Below are 15962 nucleotides of genomic sequence, written 5' to 3' on the forward strand. Positions count from 1 at the left end.
CTATTACCCGGCGGTCAGACACCTTTAGGGGGAAAAAACAGAAACTAACTGACTTAAAGTTCATCAATTAATGAATGCACCAAAAACAACACATTTTGATTTATTTCTGAGGATGTTATATCAAAGGATCTCAACCAGAATCGGTCGTTTCTGTATAAGTTTGGTGACATTTGTAAATATTTGGGCTGAATCAATAAAAAAAAAAGACTAAGAAAAAAAAATTAATCACAATAATTTTCTGTTTTTTAGTGACAGTATTTGCCGACCGCTTATGATCACAAAATTAAATTTACACACAAAGCTGTACATTTAAAACATATTTTTTTTTAAATAAGGATGTCAATTGATTAAAAAATATATCACACTTTTGTGTAGTGATTAATCACTATTAATCACAATGTTTTACTAGGTAAATTTGATGACTATATACAGTTTTTGAACAAAAATAGGCCAAAACGAAATTTTACGTCCACTGTTTTTGTCTGAAATATTTAAATTTATCAAGTATGAACCAAGAAATGCTCAAAACACATCAACAGTGAGATAAGCAGAACTCTAAAGACTTTAATATCTGAATGATTACTCCAAGAAAACAGAGATGTTGACATACAGCTATAAGAAAAGAACCTGAAGACCTGAAAACTTTTAAAAAGTTCCGGTCTCTGCTCTCTATCACTGCTCAGGCCGCTTTAAAACGTTTTCTTTCATCTTCAGGAAAAAAAAGAAGCATTAAGAGGTGAACTTTCTGTCTTAACTGAAGCTTTATTTTACTTATTGTGACAATCAGCATTTATATCACTTTTCTTTGCCGCTGCAGTCGAGCCTCAGCGATGCTTGTCGTGTTACCGTGACAACGTGCTGGACCATGGATCAAATAGTCCTATTTTTGTGAAAAAGTGATCTAAACTGAAAAATATAACAAGATTAAAGCACTAAAAACAACTGAATATTTATTTATTTTGTAAGTGGGGAAAAATAACCCAGATTAAGTGTTTTTTGCACGCTGTGGATGACTGAACCGCCGACGCAAAGTGAAAGACTGCTGCTCGCGAAGTGCAAATCATTTGCTTTAATGAATATTAACATGTTAATTATAAGTTGTTTTATTTGCAGACGTTAACGCGTTAATGTGCACAGCCTTAGGGAAGCAATGATACAGTTTGTGCACGGTTTGATATGTAATGAACCAAAAAAAAAATGAAATCTTACTATTCCACAGATTATAATTTAGTTTGAGGCAGAAATAACATAAAAAATTCAGAATTTTTTTAAGTTTTACAGTTCATTGCACTTATTGCAGAGTCAGTAAATGCCATGAAGTGTGCTGGTTTAACTTCTGACATGCGCAAGTTTTGTGTGTAGAGAGTACGTCTACATGGACTTTTCATTAAAGTGGTTTTCTGTATTTTAAAAGTTTCACTTGAAAAGTAATTGAGTTAAATTCCCCAGTTTGGCCAGTTCCTAAACTCTACCTTGACTTTGAGTTGCCTGTTTGGCAGATCCGTGTAGATCCTGTCCCACTGCTCCACCGTCATCCCTTTGATGGCTAGAATGGCCTCAATCAGCAGCATGTCAGAAAGAGCATCTCCAACTGTCTTTAAGGTGACAAAAAACAGTAGATTATTAATATTATTATGCTTTACCAAAGCCAGGAATGATCTTGATGCGTTCGTACCTGGTTGATGACGTTGACGGTACTCTGCAGCATGAGAGCGGCTCTCTTCCTCTCGTCATCGATGCTGCTGCTGTCCTGAGCCAGCTGCTGGATTTGGTCCTCGGCTGCCTTGCTGAACAGCACCTTGAAACAGCACAGGAAGGTACAACTGAAGCTTTTACTCCTAAACGCTCTAAAATGTTTGAACGAGTTGCTACCTACAGTTCCGTGGCCATTTGCCTCAAAGTAAACGCCAACGTCAAACTCCAGAGCTGCGTGATGAAGATGCTTCACTCCTGTCTTAGTGCATCTTACCGTTACCTAGGAGACAGGAATGACTTTAAAAACGACTTCACTTCAGCACTTAAACCGGATGGAATCTGAGTGAATTCCCTCACGTTCATGGTGTTCTCCAGGTAGTGTGTTGAGCTCCCATTTGCATAGGCAGTTTGCACCACCGCAATCCTCAAGTTCAAACCTGCCTGTGCGCAAAAGTGAAGGGAAGTTAGGGAATGCACGTGGAGTTTTTTTGTTCTTTTTCTCAAAATACTTTTAGAGTATACCTGAATGAGCAGCTCTTTCAGAAAAGTGCTGATTAGAGTCGCAATCTTGTCTCCGTCCAGAAGGTGAAACACTTGCTGGGAATCAGTGAAGTAATAAACGATCCGGTCAGCATCACCGTCAAAGGAGCAGCAGCGATCTCCAGGGTTAACCTGAATGCCTACAGAAAAAAAGCAAAATTATTACACAGAAAAAAAGTATTTTTATTAAAGGGTGACCAAACCCTAAATCTTTGTTTTACCTCTATAAATGGGGCTTTAAAAGTCCTATTTGTTGGTCATTGACACATTTTTGACAAATTAAAATAAACTGTCTGTGTGCTGCCCCCTACAGGTTGAAACTATGTATTACAGTTGAATTTTGAGATTGGTCAACAGATGTAAGTCCAGGAAGTTCATCATCATCATGCTCAGCAACTCTAGTATAAAAGCCCCGCCCACCTTTGATTCTGTAACTGTAACTCAGCCGCATTTTTCAAATCTGGACTGAGAATACAGTCAGCCTCCAACTGCCCTGTTTGGTGACCCTTTAATGTCCAAGTGGGGAAAACCATGTGATTGCTTGGACTACTCAGTGTTTACATAAAAAATAGCTAAAAAGAATTTTACTATTTGAAGTTTGCAACTTGCACAAATTTAATTTCAGATAGAAACATAAGAAAATTGTTTAACGCTCCCCAATGACAATTAAAAAAAAAAAAAAAAAAAAAAAAAAAAATTCCCAGCAGTGTTTTAACTAAAATCCTACAACCTAAATGTCTTAATTGGCAATTTTTCATGTTAATCTGAAGCCTCTGTTTCCAAAAATCTCCTCTGAGGGGGCGTGGCTTAGCTTCACCAGACTTCCTCCAAAATCCTGATTCTTTCTCCTTCCAGTTCACCAAATTATTTTTAACATACATTTTAAAAACTAAAAAACTAAACAAAACATGATTTTCATCGGAAAATCTATCAGTGTCCCAAAAAAGCCTGAATGATTCCCTTTAACTGACATATAAAATCCCCCTCCCGATGCTTCACCTGTGGGAGGTTTTTGCTGCACTTTAACAAAGTCTGCTCCGCACTGGTGGTTTAGCTTTCCTTTGCTGCCGTCGTTGAAAATGGTCACTTGGAGGCCTTTGTTGAGATGAGTCATCATCTCGCGCAGCTTCAAAGCCCCGATACCATTAGCACCATCTACACAGAGGTGCTTCTGATCGTCTGTGCGGTTGGATGCCTAATGAGGAACAAAAAATGTGAAAATAGGGTGTTTAAACTCAAAACAGTGAAAGATTCACTCAAAAATAGACTTCTTACATTCCCAATAAGCTGAGTGAAGGCTTGGCAGAGTTTTTTGTAGTATCCTTCCACTGTAGCATCTCCGTATTTCCCCTGTGTGTTTTTGCAGCAGACCATGTAGTGCAGCTGCGGGGTTGTTACCAAGCCATAATCTGACAAAGAGCATCATATGTTAGTTAATCCAAATATTAATTTAAACAAAATACAATTTTTGTGTTAAATTCACCTTTACTGTGACCACCAAGAGCATGAACTCCATCCAAAACTGCTTGTGAAAGACTGGCACTGCTGCTCCTGCAGGGAGACAAAGCAAGACAACACACATGAGGGACCCATTCCCCCCGTGATTGTCAACATTTGTTTGACTGATGTCTACCTGGTGTCCTTTCCAACAAACACAGAAGCCTCCTGGCTCTTGTCAATCTCTTCTTTTTCTATAATCTCATTCAAGGCGGAGATCAACTCTTCTTGTTCAGCATTAGCTAGCATGGTGGCGTAGCTCTCCCATGCTGCAGCCAACATTTCCCCCATGGGGTCAACCAGCTTCACCCCATTGTCCTCCTGAAGACAGAAACACATGAATGGGATTTATTCCTTTAAATAATAATACACACAAATTTAAAAAAGTAAGGTGATTGCATTTGGAAAGGGTCAATTTAGAGCCAACAATAGTTGCTATTTAGTTGTAATGGACCAGATAAGAACCAAGATTGAACTTCAGATAAGAAAGTTGTGATGATGGTGGTGGTGGTGGAGAGGGGGGGCATAACAGTAGAATTGTAAATTAAATTTTCTGAAAATATTGCCAAGAGAAGGAGGTAAATGATGAAGAGGAGTGGCCCGAGGACGGAGCCTTGGGGCACACCGAAAATGACGGGAAGGCTGGGAGAGGAAGGACTTGATTTGGAGAAACTGGGTGCGAGCATAGAGGTAATACTTAACGGTGTCAAGGGTGGATTACATAAAACGTAAAAAACGTTCTTAAATCTTTCAAGAAAGAGAACTATGAAAAAAGTACAAAAAAATGACGTCTGGATTTGATTGATCGGCTGACCTCGGGGTTGTGTGACGCAGTAACCATGATTCCAATGGTAGCTTTAGTTTTCTTGGACCGCAGCACAGCCAGCAAGCCCATTCGAAACATTATGTGGTCCAAGTGTTTAGAATTGGTTCTGAAGCCGGCGGTTCCATACTGTAAAACCAAACCTGCAGGCTTTGGATGGAGACTGGACTGCTTTGACACCTCCTCAAACTGAGCCATCACTGAAAAACAATCAAAAAATACTGTCACTTGTGGAAAAAAATGTTTGTTTACAGAAAAACATCAAATATTTGGGGCTTTCCTCCATCAGTCGGGATCAAAATAAATATTTACAGACCTCAGAAAGAGATTGAAATCACAGAGTTACAGATGTGTTTGTTTGTATGCAACTTTTAACATTTATAACAAAAAAATGAACAAACAAAGGGTATTTAAAAGAAATATTTCTTTATATTATAAGAAATTTTACTCACGTTGTATTTATATAGAGACATCATTTCAAAACTACTAAAAGAAGAGCTAAAAAGGCAACAATCAATTTTAGGAATCATTAATAGTAACTTCTTTTGTATCTCTTTTAACAATTTTACAAATGTTATGATCTAATTTCTAATTCCAATGAATAGAAATCGTTTGTAAAAATATATCTCCAAACACTCATGTTTTTTTTAATCAATGTTATATAATAAAATAGTCATTTATAAATGCTACTTTATATTAGTTTTTAATCTGAAGAGAAATTCAAATTTATAAAGTGGCAAATTAGCAACATAAACTTTCCTGTCTGATTCCTGTGTTTAATGTATCAATTTTTTTAACCACAACCCCCACGTTGATGTTTTTGATCAACTTTTATGGAAACTTTAAAAACAAAACAGGCATTGAACGCATCACACGGCGTTTACAAACGCCTGTAGCATAAACAGAGGACAAAGTTTAAGCCTACAGGCATGAATAGTGGGGCAAACTGTAAAGATAAGCTCAATAAATGGACTTTTGTCGATTAAATGAAACACTGCTACTCTACACAAGACAGTGTGAGCCTCGTTAAAAACACGACGCGTTTGCGGAGTTCTTACAAAAAGGATGCCGCTCTAAACATTCTCTTATTTTTCGATTCACTTACTGTATTTTATTTATTTAATATGTACAGCAGGGCAAAGTGTGCAGAACTTCCTTTATCTTGTAGTAGAGACGCTCCCATTGACAGTAATCAAAAGTAATATAAAGGACACTCCCATTTGACGACGTGGCTCCATTTCCGGGTACGTCACGTGACGTAATACGCAGAGCGTGAGTGGAGATTTCTGCTCTGCGGATGTGCTAGTTTAAAGGGCCCATAACATGATTTTTAAAGCCTTTCAAAGTAAACTATATCCATATATATGATCATAATGTGAATAATAATTATAAAGCATTACGTTATTAGCACACTGAGTAAAGTAAAAGGAGAATTAAACCCATTTCATATGGGCTCATGTACCACACATGCTGAATTTGAACAGGAAATACACAAAGTACAGCAATTTTAGGATAAAAATGTTTGGAATCAAACATAAAAAATACATTTATTTTTTTTATCAGTAGGCTTTACATCTCATGAAGGCAGGTGAGGCCGACATTGACAGGTGAGTTACTGCTTCACTTGTGCCCCCCGACCACATGTCACTGGTTGAAATGTATTTCAATAAACAACTAAAATCTCCCAAACCTGCCTAAATTATGTCAGCTCGCCCAAAAACACTTAACGCAGTCAGTATAAAACAGCAACCTCTGAGCTAGAAACTGTCCAATCTGGCAACACTGCCTCTACTCTTTTTAATTCATTTTTTGCATTTATTTATTTTTACTGGAAATTTAAAGAATATAGCTCACAATATAACATTACAAAAATATAATAATATAGCAGAATTCTAAATAAAAGTCATGCTTATTCTTAACTTTTGATATTCTTAGCAGTTGAAACAACAACATAAGTAATATACATTTTTTTAAACAGGCCTGTCATAAAGAATAGCTGAAAAAATCCACAGAAGAAGAAAAATTAAAATAAAACAAGACAAAAAAATGTAATGAAAAAATAAAATGTGAGAGACAAATTATGTAATTTGTGTATGTATAGTTTTTTTGAGCCTTTGTATTTTTTGAAGCAGAAATTAATTTTAAATATTGCTGCAGTTCCAGTTTGGTAAGAAAAAATATTTTTTTCATTAGCAAATTTATTTTTGTGAATATATATACCTATAGTATAATACTGTGTATATTACGTTTTTATAATAAGGTTGAAAATCAGCAAAAAATGAGTCAGTGATAAATTTGTGGACGTTTTTCCTGAATTTGTGAATGAATTCACAAGACCAAAATAGCCGAAATGAGAGCATGTTGTTCTTTGTTTTTAAAGTTTTTATGCAAAGCTCTTTGAGTAAATTGAGTTTTGGAACAGTGCTATACAAATAAAGTTTGATTTGATTTGTCTCAGGTTGCTTCTGGCAGAAAGTACAACTGTTTTTGTGTTTAAAAATGTTTGTTAAGAATTATTTTTGTGGTAAAGACCAGAGTTTTTTCCATTCAGATATAAAATTACCCAATAAAAATAGCTGATGAAACAGAAAGAAGATTATATTGGAACAAAGCTTTGATTGTGGGGTTCAAATGTTTAGCAGAAGAGAAGCAGAACTAGGCACTTCTTTTCTCCACTACAGAATCTGCAGAAACTACGTCAATTGAGTCAACTAAGAGTTACCAGCACTTAAAGAATATTACAACTTTTTTTTAAGAGCTTATGTCAGTGAGGGGAACTATGGTGTCAATTAAAGAAAAAAAAAAAAAAAAAAGTACTAGCTAGCTTTACTTTGAAAACCGGAAGCTTTACTGACATTTTATTTCGAAGCTTTGTTTACTTCCGGTACAGTAAGGCAGCAGATTCGGCTTTATTTTAAAATCTAGGATTATTCTGCGTTTCAGAGAAATAAATACATGTTTCCTGAGTTATATTTTTACTACACTCTACTTTATTTATAAAGATCTTAAATATTCGCTGTCGAATTTTCGGGAGCTGATCGTGAGTATCCGAGTACTCGGATACTCGTTACAGCCCTAAATGCAGGAAAGGCAGTCAGATCTGATGCCTCGGCTCACGACGCGCTGATTTCCTGCCATCATCCAAATATTTATATATTTTTAAGGATCTACGAGGCTTTGGTCGGGTAGATTTTTTAGGGGGGCATTTTTTTTTACCCCTTGTGGAGGATAAAACAGCGGTTAATGCCACCGAGGGTTACATAACGCTGTCCAAGGTGCTGAACTGAACGCTAGAAGCCTCTAACGGGCCCATCCGTGGGGAATACACAGCCTTGCGTAAGTCTTTCTCATCCCAAAGCGCGCATTATCGACGCGATCTCACCCTATGATCTGAATTTGACACGTATTTGCAGCTTTTAGCTCATTTTGTTCGTCTTTTTCCGCCCTCACAGAAGGTCACAGGCCTATCAACCGGGAGGAAGGCGCCTAAATAGGGAGCAGAAGCCGCCGGATCTTACTCCAGTTTTCTCATTTTTTTATATCTATTTTTGCTCCACGGTGCAACACATTCCTGAGGGTTTCTGTGCAGCATCGAGAAAATGTCGGGGCAAACGCTCACTGATCGCATTGCCGCTGCGCAATACCAGCTAACGGGATCGGATATGGCCAGGGCTGTCTGCAAAGCCACCACTCATGAAGTGATGGCGCCCAAGAAAAAGCACCTGGAGTGTAAGTGATGTTCATGTCAACATTTTTAGAGCTTCTAATGCGTCTCACACTGCACATCACGTGCAGGGTTGCACCAAGCAATGAGAGGAGGACTTATGTGCTGATTCCTTCTTCTTGGGTGTGGTGCTATACAGAAATAATGTTTTTTTTAATTTTATTTTTTTAAGCTATAATAGTTTCATGTGTCAAAGTCAAGGCCCGGGGCCGGATCTGGCCCTCCAGATTATTTTATTCATTGTTATTAATGGCCCAATGTTATCTTTGATTTATTTTTGACCAAATCTAATTTTATGGAGGGTAAAATATTGAAAGTCATTAAAGGTTTAAAGTGATTTATTCCTGCCTTTTTATTATTATTCATAATTATGTTAAAAAGTTACTGTTTTAAAGTTTTAAAAATTGGTATTCTGCTAGCTTTTTGGACTATTTTGGCATTTACTACGATTTTATTTGGCTGTTTCGGAGTTTAGCTAATATGTCAGCTACATACTTGCTGTTTTGGCTAATTTGGTGGGTTTTTTTGTTGATTTTTTAGGCTGTTTTGGAGTTTAGCTAACATTTCAGCTACACGCTAGCTAATTTAGCTAATTTTTAAAGTTTTTTAGACTATTTTGAAGTTTTGCTACATTTTCAGCTAGATGCTAGTTGTTTTGGCTAATTTCGTTCTTCTGTTGTCGTTGTTTTTTTAGGCTTTTGGGGAGTTTAGCTAATATTTCAGCTGCATGCTAGCTGTTTTGGCTAATTTAGGATTTTGTTGTTGTTGTTTTTTAGGCTTTTTTTGGAGTTTAGCTAATATTTCAGCTACATGCTAGCTGTTTTGGCTAATTTAGGGTTTTTTATTTTTGATTATTTTTAGGCTGTTTTGGAGTTTAGCTAACATTTCAGCTAGACGCTAGCTAATTTAGCTAATTTTTTAAGTTTTTTAGACTATTTTGAAGTTTAGCTACATTTTCAGTTAGATGCTAGCTGTTTTGGCTAACCTATTCTTTTTTTAGGCTTATTTAGCATTTAGCTAACATTTTAGCTGGCTATTTCAGCTATTAGCCAAATTCAGCTTGCAGCATTCACACTAGCGTTATCGCATCATGGCCAGGTCTCCCTTGAAAAAGAGATCTAACCTCAATGAGACTTCCTGGTAAAATAAAGGTTAGATAAAAATAAAATAAAAATAATTATGTTAAAAAGTTACAGTTTTAAAGTAAAAAAAAAGTAGTTTTAGAGTGTTTAATATATGTTTATCCTGTTCCGACCTATGGTGTGATTTTGGATTTTGGCCCCTGGTGAGATTGAGTTTGACACCTGGTGTAAAGTCAGTTCAATGTAACACTATTAGTTGCATTATAAGCGACATAATGTACCTACACAGTGGTTTGTTTCAATAAAGTCAACAAAGCTTTATTAACACATCTTTTTATGACAAAGAGGGGCACTTGCATGAATACATTATAAACAGTTATACACAAACCAAAGCAGTGGTGCTGCAGATGACCGGTAGTCTGATTGGTCCTTCATCGTCTCCTTAGTCCTCATATCTTGGGATCTACTCCTCTGTTGAATAATTTAAAAATGAGCCAGTGACTGCTTTGCATTATTCACACAGCCAAAGGTGATAAGGCTAAAGCTAGAATGCACTGCGTCCCGCTTCTATCTTTAACTTTTCAACAGTAAAGGCCTCAACTTGTACGGCTGATACCCTCTTTTGTGTCTTCTGCTATTACAAACACACCTACCAGAAGCACTTATTTAGTTTCGGATGTGCTTTGGATGCATTCAAAATCCAGATGTTGCTTTTTTTTCCCAGCAGTATTGTAGTCAATGAGAGTATTCTGTGTCTCTTTATGGGGAAATGTAGGCCACTGTGCTACAGGGGATTGGAGAAAAAAATCTTCACCTTAAAACACAGAAAAAAAACTCCCCCAGGATCATCAAGAAACAGACACAGCAGAAAGAATAAAAACACAAAAATAGAAGAACATTTTTGATGTTTAGCTAACTTCATCAATAGGGAAAAGAAATGGGGCATAACAAGGAGTCATTGTTATCGCTTCTGCTTCAGCTAAAATGTTTGACTAGAAATGTAAATAACAGATAAATATCTGGATAATATTATACATGATACATCTCCCAAGAACTTATTTGTACAGTAATTGAAATTTTAAGTTCCACCCTGCTGAATAAAACACGTAATTGAAATGTACATTTACTTTATTTCAACATCCAAACATTGTTATACTTATGTTTTAATTTGAAATTTGCAGTTCCGCCAGATATGTGGTTTTTGAAGAAGCGACAGTGTACAATTCTGCTTTGTTCAGCACCGATGCAGCAGCAGTAGGAGGTGTCACACTATGGGTGTCCAAAGTCACATAACTGCATTTATTCTGCAGCCAACCCCGACAACACTGCTATTCTGCTGTTGTCACATTGCTGTTAATATTAGTTGTTTGGAAGATCAAGGCAACATGTGTTAAAAATAAACTGCATACTCAAAATAGCATGAGAATATAAAAATACATAAAAAGAATATATTGAATTTATATACATGCTAAAAACACATATTCCATGACATCTGAAGTTTTTGTTACTGTCACTTTTTTTTATTTTTCCTTGTAAACATACATATTTATTGCAAAACAAGCTAAAAGTGAGATATGCATTAAGGATAATTAAAAATAAAAACGTACTCTGCTAATTTTCTTACTCTAAAAGTCACCATTTGGCTTTAAATCTCACTACCAATTCTTTGTTGTTTTGAAACACTTGAGATTTGGCTGTGATCTCTGATTACAGTTTGGCAAAATAATAGAAAAAAAGTTGGCAGCCTTTAGTCAAAGCTCTCTGACGTATACTGTGACTTTCCGGAGTCAGTGTCTGCATTTTGATGACACAGTTGCAATGACAACTGCACAAAGTGTATGAGTGCTGCAGTGTGGGGACTCGCTGAGAAAAAGAGGTTTGAAATCTCACTGCAGACAGAGTCCCAAAGGCTGCATACTTCTTAAATTAAAACTCCTCCATCCTCTATTCCCGCTTGGTCATGTGCAGGGTCACAGAGGTCGCTGGAGACTATCTCAGCTACTGTTGGGCAGATGCAGGGAACACCCTGGACAGTTTGCCTGTCCCCCACAGGGCCATACAGACAGAAACACTCATATTCCCTCTTAATGAAAGATTTAGAGTCACTATTTAATCTATGAAGCATGTTTATGAATGGTGGGACAGAAGAGAGCCTGCTGGAAATCAAATCAAGGCCTTCTTGCTGTGCAAACGACCACAATACAGTCCTATATAATTATCTTATGCAATCTGGATAAATTTCTGTAAAGTTATGAGTTGATTTTTATATGATTCTGGATTTTTTATTAATAATTTTTTTATTGGCAGATAGCTTTATACCTTTGGCCTCTGCGTACACAAACTACAACAACACCTGATTACTTTAAAACATTCTCTAGTGCAGAAATGAAACTAGTCTTACTTATCTCACTTATCTTTGCTACTGAGATACTGCACCGGATTTTAAAACTGGGTCAATTTATCAAGATTTGACAGAACTGCAAACCACTTCGGGGGTTTGAGTTATTCAGATATACTATAGAACCGCAATAACAACTAGATAAATGGCATTACCTGTAATAATGCAAATGTGAAACCTGTAAGTTGAATGTGGCTGCTGAAGATGCTAGAGCTGACAGCTAAAAATGATGAAGTCGAAAGCTTTCTAAAATATTAGCTAAATGCCAACTTATTTAAAAAAAAACTGTAGAAATGTCAAATTTTGCTAAAACAGCTAGCATATTGTTAAAATATTAGCTAAACTCCAAATTATCCCCCAAAACTGGACGAAATGTCTAATTTTGGGAAAAACAGCTAGGATAATGCTAAAATATTAGCTATCCTCCAAATTATCCTCCCAAAATTGAAGAAATGTCTAATTTTGTTAAAACAGCTAAGATAAATCTAAGATATTAGCTAAACTCCAAATTGGAAAAAAGACAAAAAAGGGAAAAAGAAAGAAAAACTGGAAACATGTCTAAAATAGCCAAAACAGCTAGCATAATGCTAAAATATTAGCTAATCTCCAAATTATACTAAAACGTTGGAAATAAATGTCTACACTAGCCAAAACAGCTAGCATAATGCTAAATTATAAGCTAAATTCCAAATTACCCTAAAAAACCCAGTAGTTGCTGAACACTTCAAAGTTTGAAGATTTATCTAACTGAAAGTATATATAGAAGTTCATAAGTTTCAAAGTGCACAATGTTTTTCAGCAAATTCTCATTTATTTCTCAGGGGGCATATTTTGCTCAATAATTCCAAAAATATAAAGTTTATGAATACCAAAAGTACAAGCAGTAATGTCCTGAACGAGCTGAATGTTTTAATATCAAGATTGCTGAAATCGCTGATTGTGTGCCAAAACAATATCTGACAGATATTTGAGGTTGGATTGTAAAACGATATATATTTTTGTAAGAGCTTATGCATCTTGAGCACACAATTCTTATGACTAAATATCTGGATAGATATTGTCTAATTAATTAATTTTGTAAAGATCATGAGGAAATTGTTGACACTCGTCTCTTTTAATTTTCTAACAGGTTAAATCTTAAGCACATTTGGTTAAAACATTTTACTATTTTAACCTCTATCTGTAATTTTCTGTTTCGTTCTAGAGTGGTTTGTTGTGTAACTTTCAGCAGCACAGGTATCTCTACTTGACTCGGTCACGAAGTAGAAAATAAACACACTCTTACGCAGCATGAAGTCTCACCGTTCATTCTTAGAAACCCTCCTCCAGGCGCTGGATTACCATAAGAGTCTTTATTTAACCCTGCCAATCCTCATTACGCGTCTACACACCAGTTGTATGTCAGTGTGTGTTCGTTTAGGTGATGATGCCACAACAGAAAGCATGGATCTGTGATAAGCCCCATCTGGCAACAGGTTTAATACCATTAAACTGTTGAAATCAGACAGTTAATAAAAGCCGTGCTGCTGAGAAAATGGCGCTCACCGTGTTAGCAGGAATATTGACTCGATATTATTATATAATCATATTTCCCCTTTGTGAACTGCGTCTACGCTTGTGTATGATATGAAAAAAAAAATGTTGGAACAATATGACTAAAAAATTCAACACAAGGAAGAGATGGTGGGCGGGAAAGATCAACAGAGGAGAATTCCAGACAGTAGTGTGGGAAATGGGGTGCTACAGGGGAATGATGTCAGTGCAGTTTTCATTAAGCATAAAAACATCATTAGAGGTGCTGCCATCTGGTAGTGAGGGGTTTGTGTCTAATTAGTTGCAGAGAGATCAGAGGACGTTTTGAAATCGTCGTCCATGAGATAAAAAATTGGCACGGTTTTGATGCATTCTGGTGTGGTAGAGTCTAAAATCCTGCAGCACAAAGCAATAATCTGTTCTTATGCTCCTAGCTATAGACCTCATTCCCTTATATCTGTATCCCACTGGGTTATGATGTGAAGCTGTGAAATTCTCTTCCTCCACTTTGGTGCTCTTACAATAAAAGTGTAAGTCTATTTCTGCCATGTTCAAGGCTGCTGTGCTGTGGCCTTCCTTTTATTCCTCCATCAATGAAGTTTCCCTATATTTGTCTTGCCCTTGCCGTGGATGTCAGTGAAACGACTGACATTTATATAGGATCCTCAATAGGAGCTGCGTAAAAGCAGTATCTGCCCTCCTGTCTGTTTATTCCAGGGATGTCACACAGGTTCAGACCTCTGACTGCACGACTGAGGTATCCGATCTGAAACGTCTTCTGGTATGAGACAAAACAACTTCTTGAATTAGGACTAGAGGAGGGGTCGGCAACCTTTAATAATAATAATAATAATGAGGGATTAGATTTATCTGCACTTTTACAGACACTCAAAGCGCTTACATTGTGTATCCATTATTCATTCACACCTCATTCATACTTGGTGACGGTAAGCTACTACTGTAGCCGCAGCTGCCCTGGGGCAGGCTGACAGAGGCGTGGCTGCCAGTATGCGTCTACGGCCCCTCTGACCATCACCGAACATTCATACGCATCCACACACCAGTGGAGCCCCACTGGAGGCAAGTAGGGTTAAGTGACACAACAACGGAATCGAACCGCCTATCCTTCGATATTGGCCGACCCGCTCTACCACCTGAGCCACTGTCGTCCTATAGTAAAAGAGCCATTTGGGCTCGTTTTCTACTTATCAAAACAGGAGCAGCATACTCTTACTTTACCATTTAAGAACCTAGCATCTCTCAAAATGTGATTTTTTTTCTTTAACTTATTTTCAAAATAAAAGATGATCTGTGCCAAACACGATCATCTCAGTGCAGCTCTGGGCAGCCACAAAAACCAATGTTGTGCAGCATAAGATAATATGTGCTTTTAACTCATAAAAGATCAAAGTTTTACTTTGCATTTAAAATCTATGCATTCTGGAGGTAGAGTTGATAAATCAAGATGTTTTCAGTTTAACAGGGATGTAAAAACCTCCATAGTTTATCGTCTATGTGCACCTCAGCCATTAATTTATAAATGTAACTAATCTAAATTAAATAAATGCTAATTACCGTCTTTTCCAGAGTTTAAGTCGCACCGGAATTTAAGTCACAAGAGAAAAAAATGTCTAATCATAAGGAAGTCGCTCTGGAGTATAAGTCGCACTTTTAGGAGAAAGTGTGTTGTTTCAGAGGAAATCCGCCAAGTCCAGCGTAGTTGAAAGAAAATAAAGAAATACAAGAATACTAATCTTTTGATCTGTGTAAGAAAAACATCAAAGTTTAAGAGTAAAACTATCGGATTCTCTTACATGTTTGTTTTAGACGACACTTCTACTACTGTATAGCAAATACTTCTGGTACAGCGCCCTCTAGCGGTTATTAGAGAAAACAACCTATAAAACATAACTAGTGTTTACTGGGAAAATAACAAATATATAACCCTTTTGATGTAAAAAACACACATAAATAAGTTGCTCCTGAGTATAAGTCGCACCCCTGGCTAAACTATAACAAAAATGCGACTTATACTCTGTAAAATACAGTAAGTAATTACTGTATCACTTTAAAAAATTGCAGTTTTATTTTTACTTTTTTTTGTTCTTTTTTTCCCTTTTTTTCCTCAGCAGTCTTATACTGCTTGGTTTTGTTGTTTTAGTTTGAGGTTTGACCTTTATTAGTCTAGTTTCCAGGATTTACTGACCAAAACCCAGCAAGAGCCACCAGGTCTCACTAGAGAAAAATATACTTTATACTTTATATATATTTATGTAGCCATAAACCCATTCAAGATTGAGCTTTTAATTATAAATGTATTATATTTTTCAATTAATAGCAACTGTCACAAACAGGCGGATGGATGGATCCAATGCAGCAACAGGGACAACAGGCGTGAAGCACAGCTAAAGGTCGACAAAGCTAAATCAGGGTCAGGGCAGGCGGCAGACGAAACAGGGTCAGATAAACCAGAAGATCGGGTCAGATGAGACCGCTCAGTGATGCAGGCAGAGTGGCACAAACAAGACTAAATACCGCTGGGAGTGATGTTAACCAGGAGTGGGGCTCCTAGGAGTGACAGCAGGGGCTGATGGGAAGTGAAGTTTGGAGAACCAGGAAGTGCTAGAACTCTGGAGATAGTTCCCACTGAGGGAAGAAGGGACTGATTCA

At 36.9% G+C, this 15962-nt stretch overlaps 2 protein-coding genes across 2 annotated transcripts in view; one reads left to right on the top strand and one right to left on the bottom strand.

Annotated features, from left to right (window-relative positions):
- The window catches only part of pgm3 (phosphoglucomutase 3), a 7777-nt gene extending 1960 nt beyond the window's left edge, over positions 1–5817 (bottom strand). Inside the window, exons 1-11 of the mRNA XM_024291630.2 lie at positions 5661–5817; positions 4547–4755; positions 3869–4053; positions 3719–3786; positions 3511–3644; positions 3235–3430; positions 2218–2375; positions 2053–2136; positions 1877–1975; positions 1676–1798; positions 1473–1595 (exon numbers count right to left, since the gene is read on the bottom strand). Coding sequence (XP_024147398.1) covers positions 1473–1595; positions 1676–1798; positions 1877–1975; positions 2053–2136; positions 2218–2375; positions 3235–3430; positions 3511–3644; positions 3719–3786; positions 3869–4053; positions 4547–4755; position 5661 — 1380 coding nt within the window. The 5' untranslated portion in view covers positions 5662–5817. The remainder of the gene's footprint in view (positions 1–1472; positions 1596–1675; positions 1799–1876; positions 1976–2052; positions 2137–2217; positions 2376–3234; positions 3431–3510; positions 3645–3718; positions 3787–3868; positions 4054–4546; positions 4756–5660) is intronic.
- Positions 5818–7600: 1783 nt separating this feature from the next.
- The window catches only part of snap91b (synaptosome associated protein 91b), a gene marked incomplete at its 5' end in the record, with an annotated part of 31007 nt that continues 22645 nt past the window's right edge, over positions 7601–15962 (top strand). The window contains 2 exon segments of the mRNA XM_036210464.1: positions 7601–7891; positions 8008–8284. Coding sequence (XP_036066357.1) covers positions 8155–8284 — 130 coding nt within the window.

The sequence above is a fragment of the Oryzias melastigma genome, linkage group LG24 (assembly GCF_002922805.2).
Source record: "Oryzias melastigma strain HK-1 linkage group LG24, ASM292280v2, whole genome shotgun sequence".
Lineage (NCBI taxonomy): Eukaryota > Metazoa > Chordata > Actinopteri > Beloniformes > Adrianichthyidae > Oryzias > Oryzias melastigma.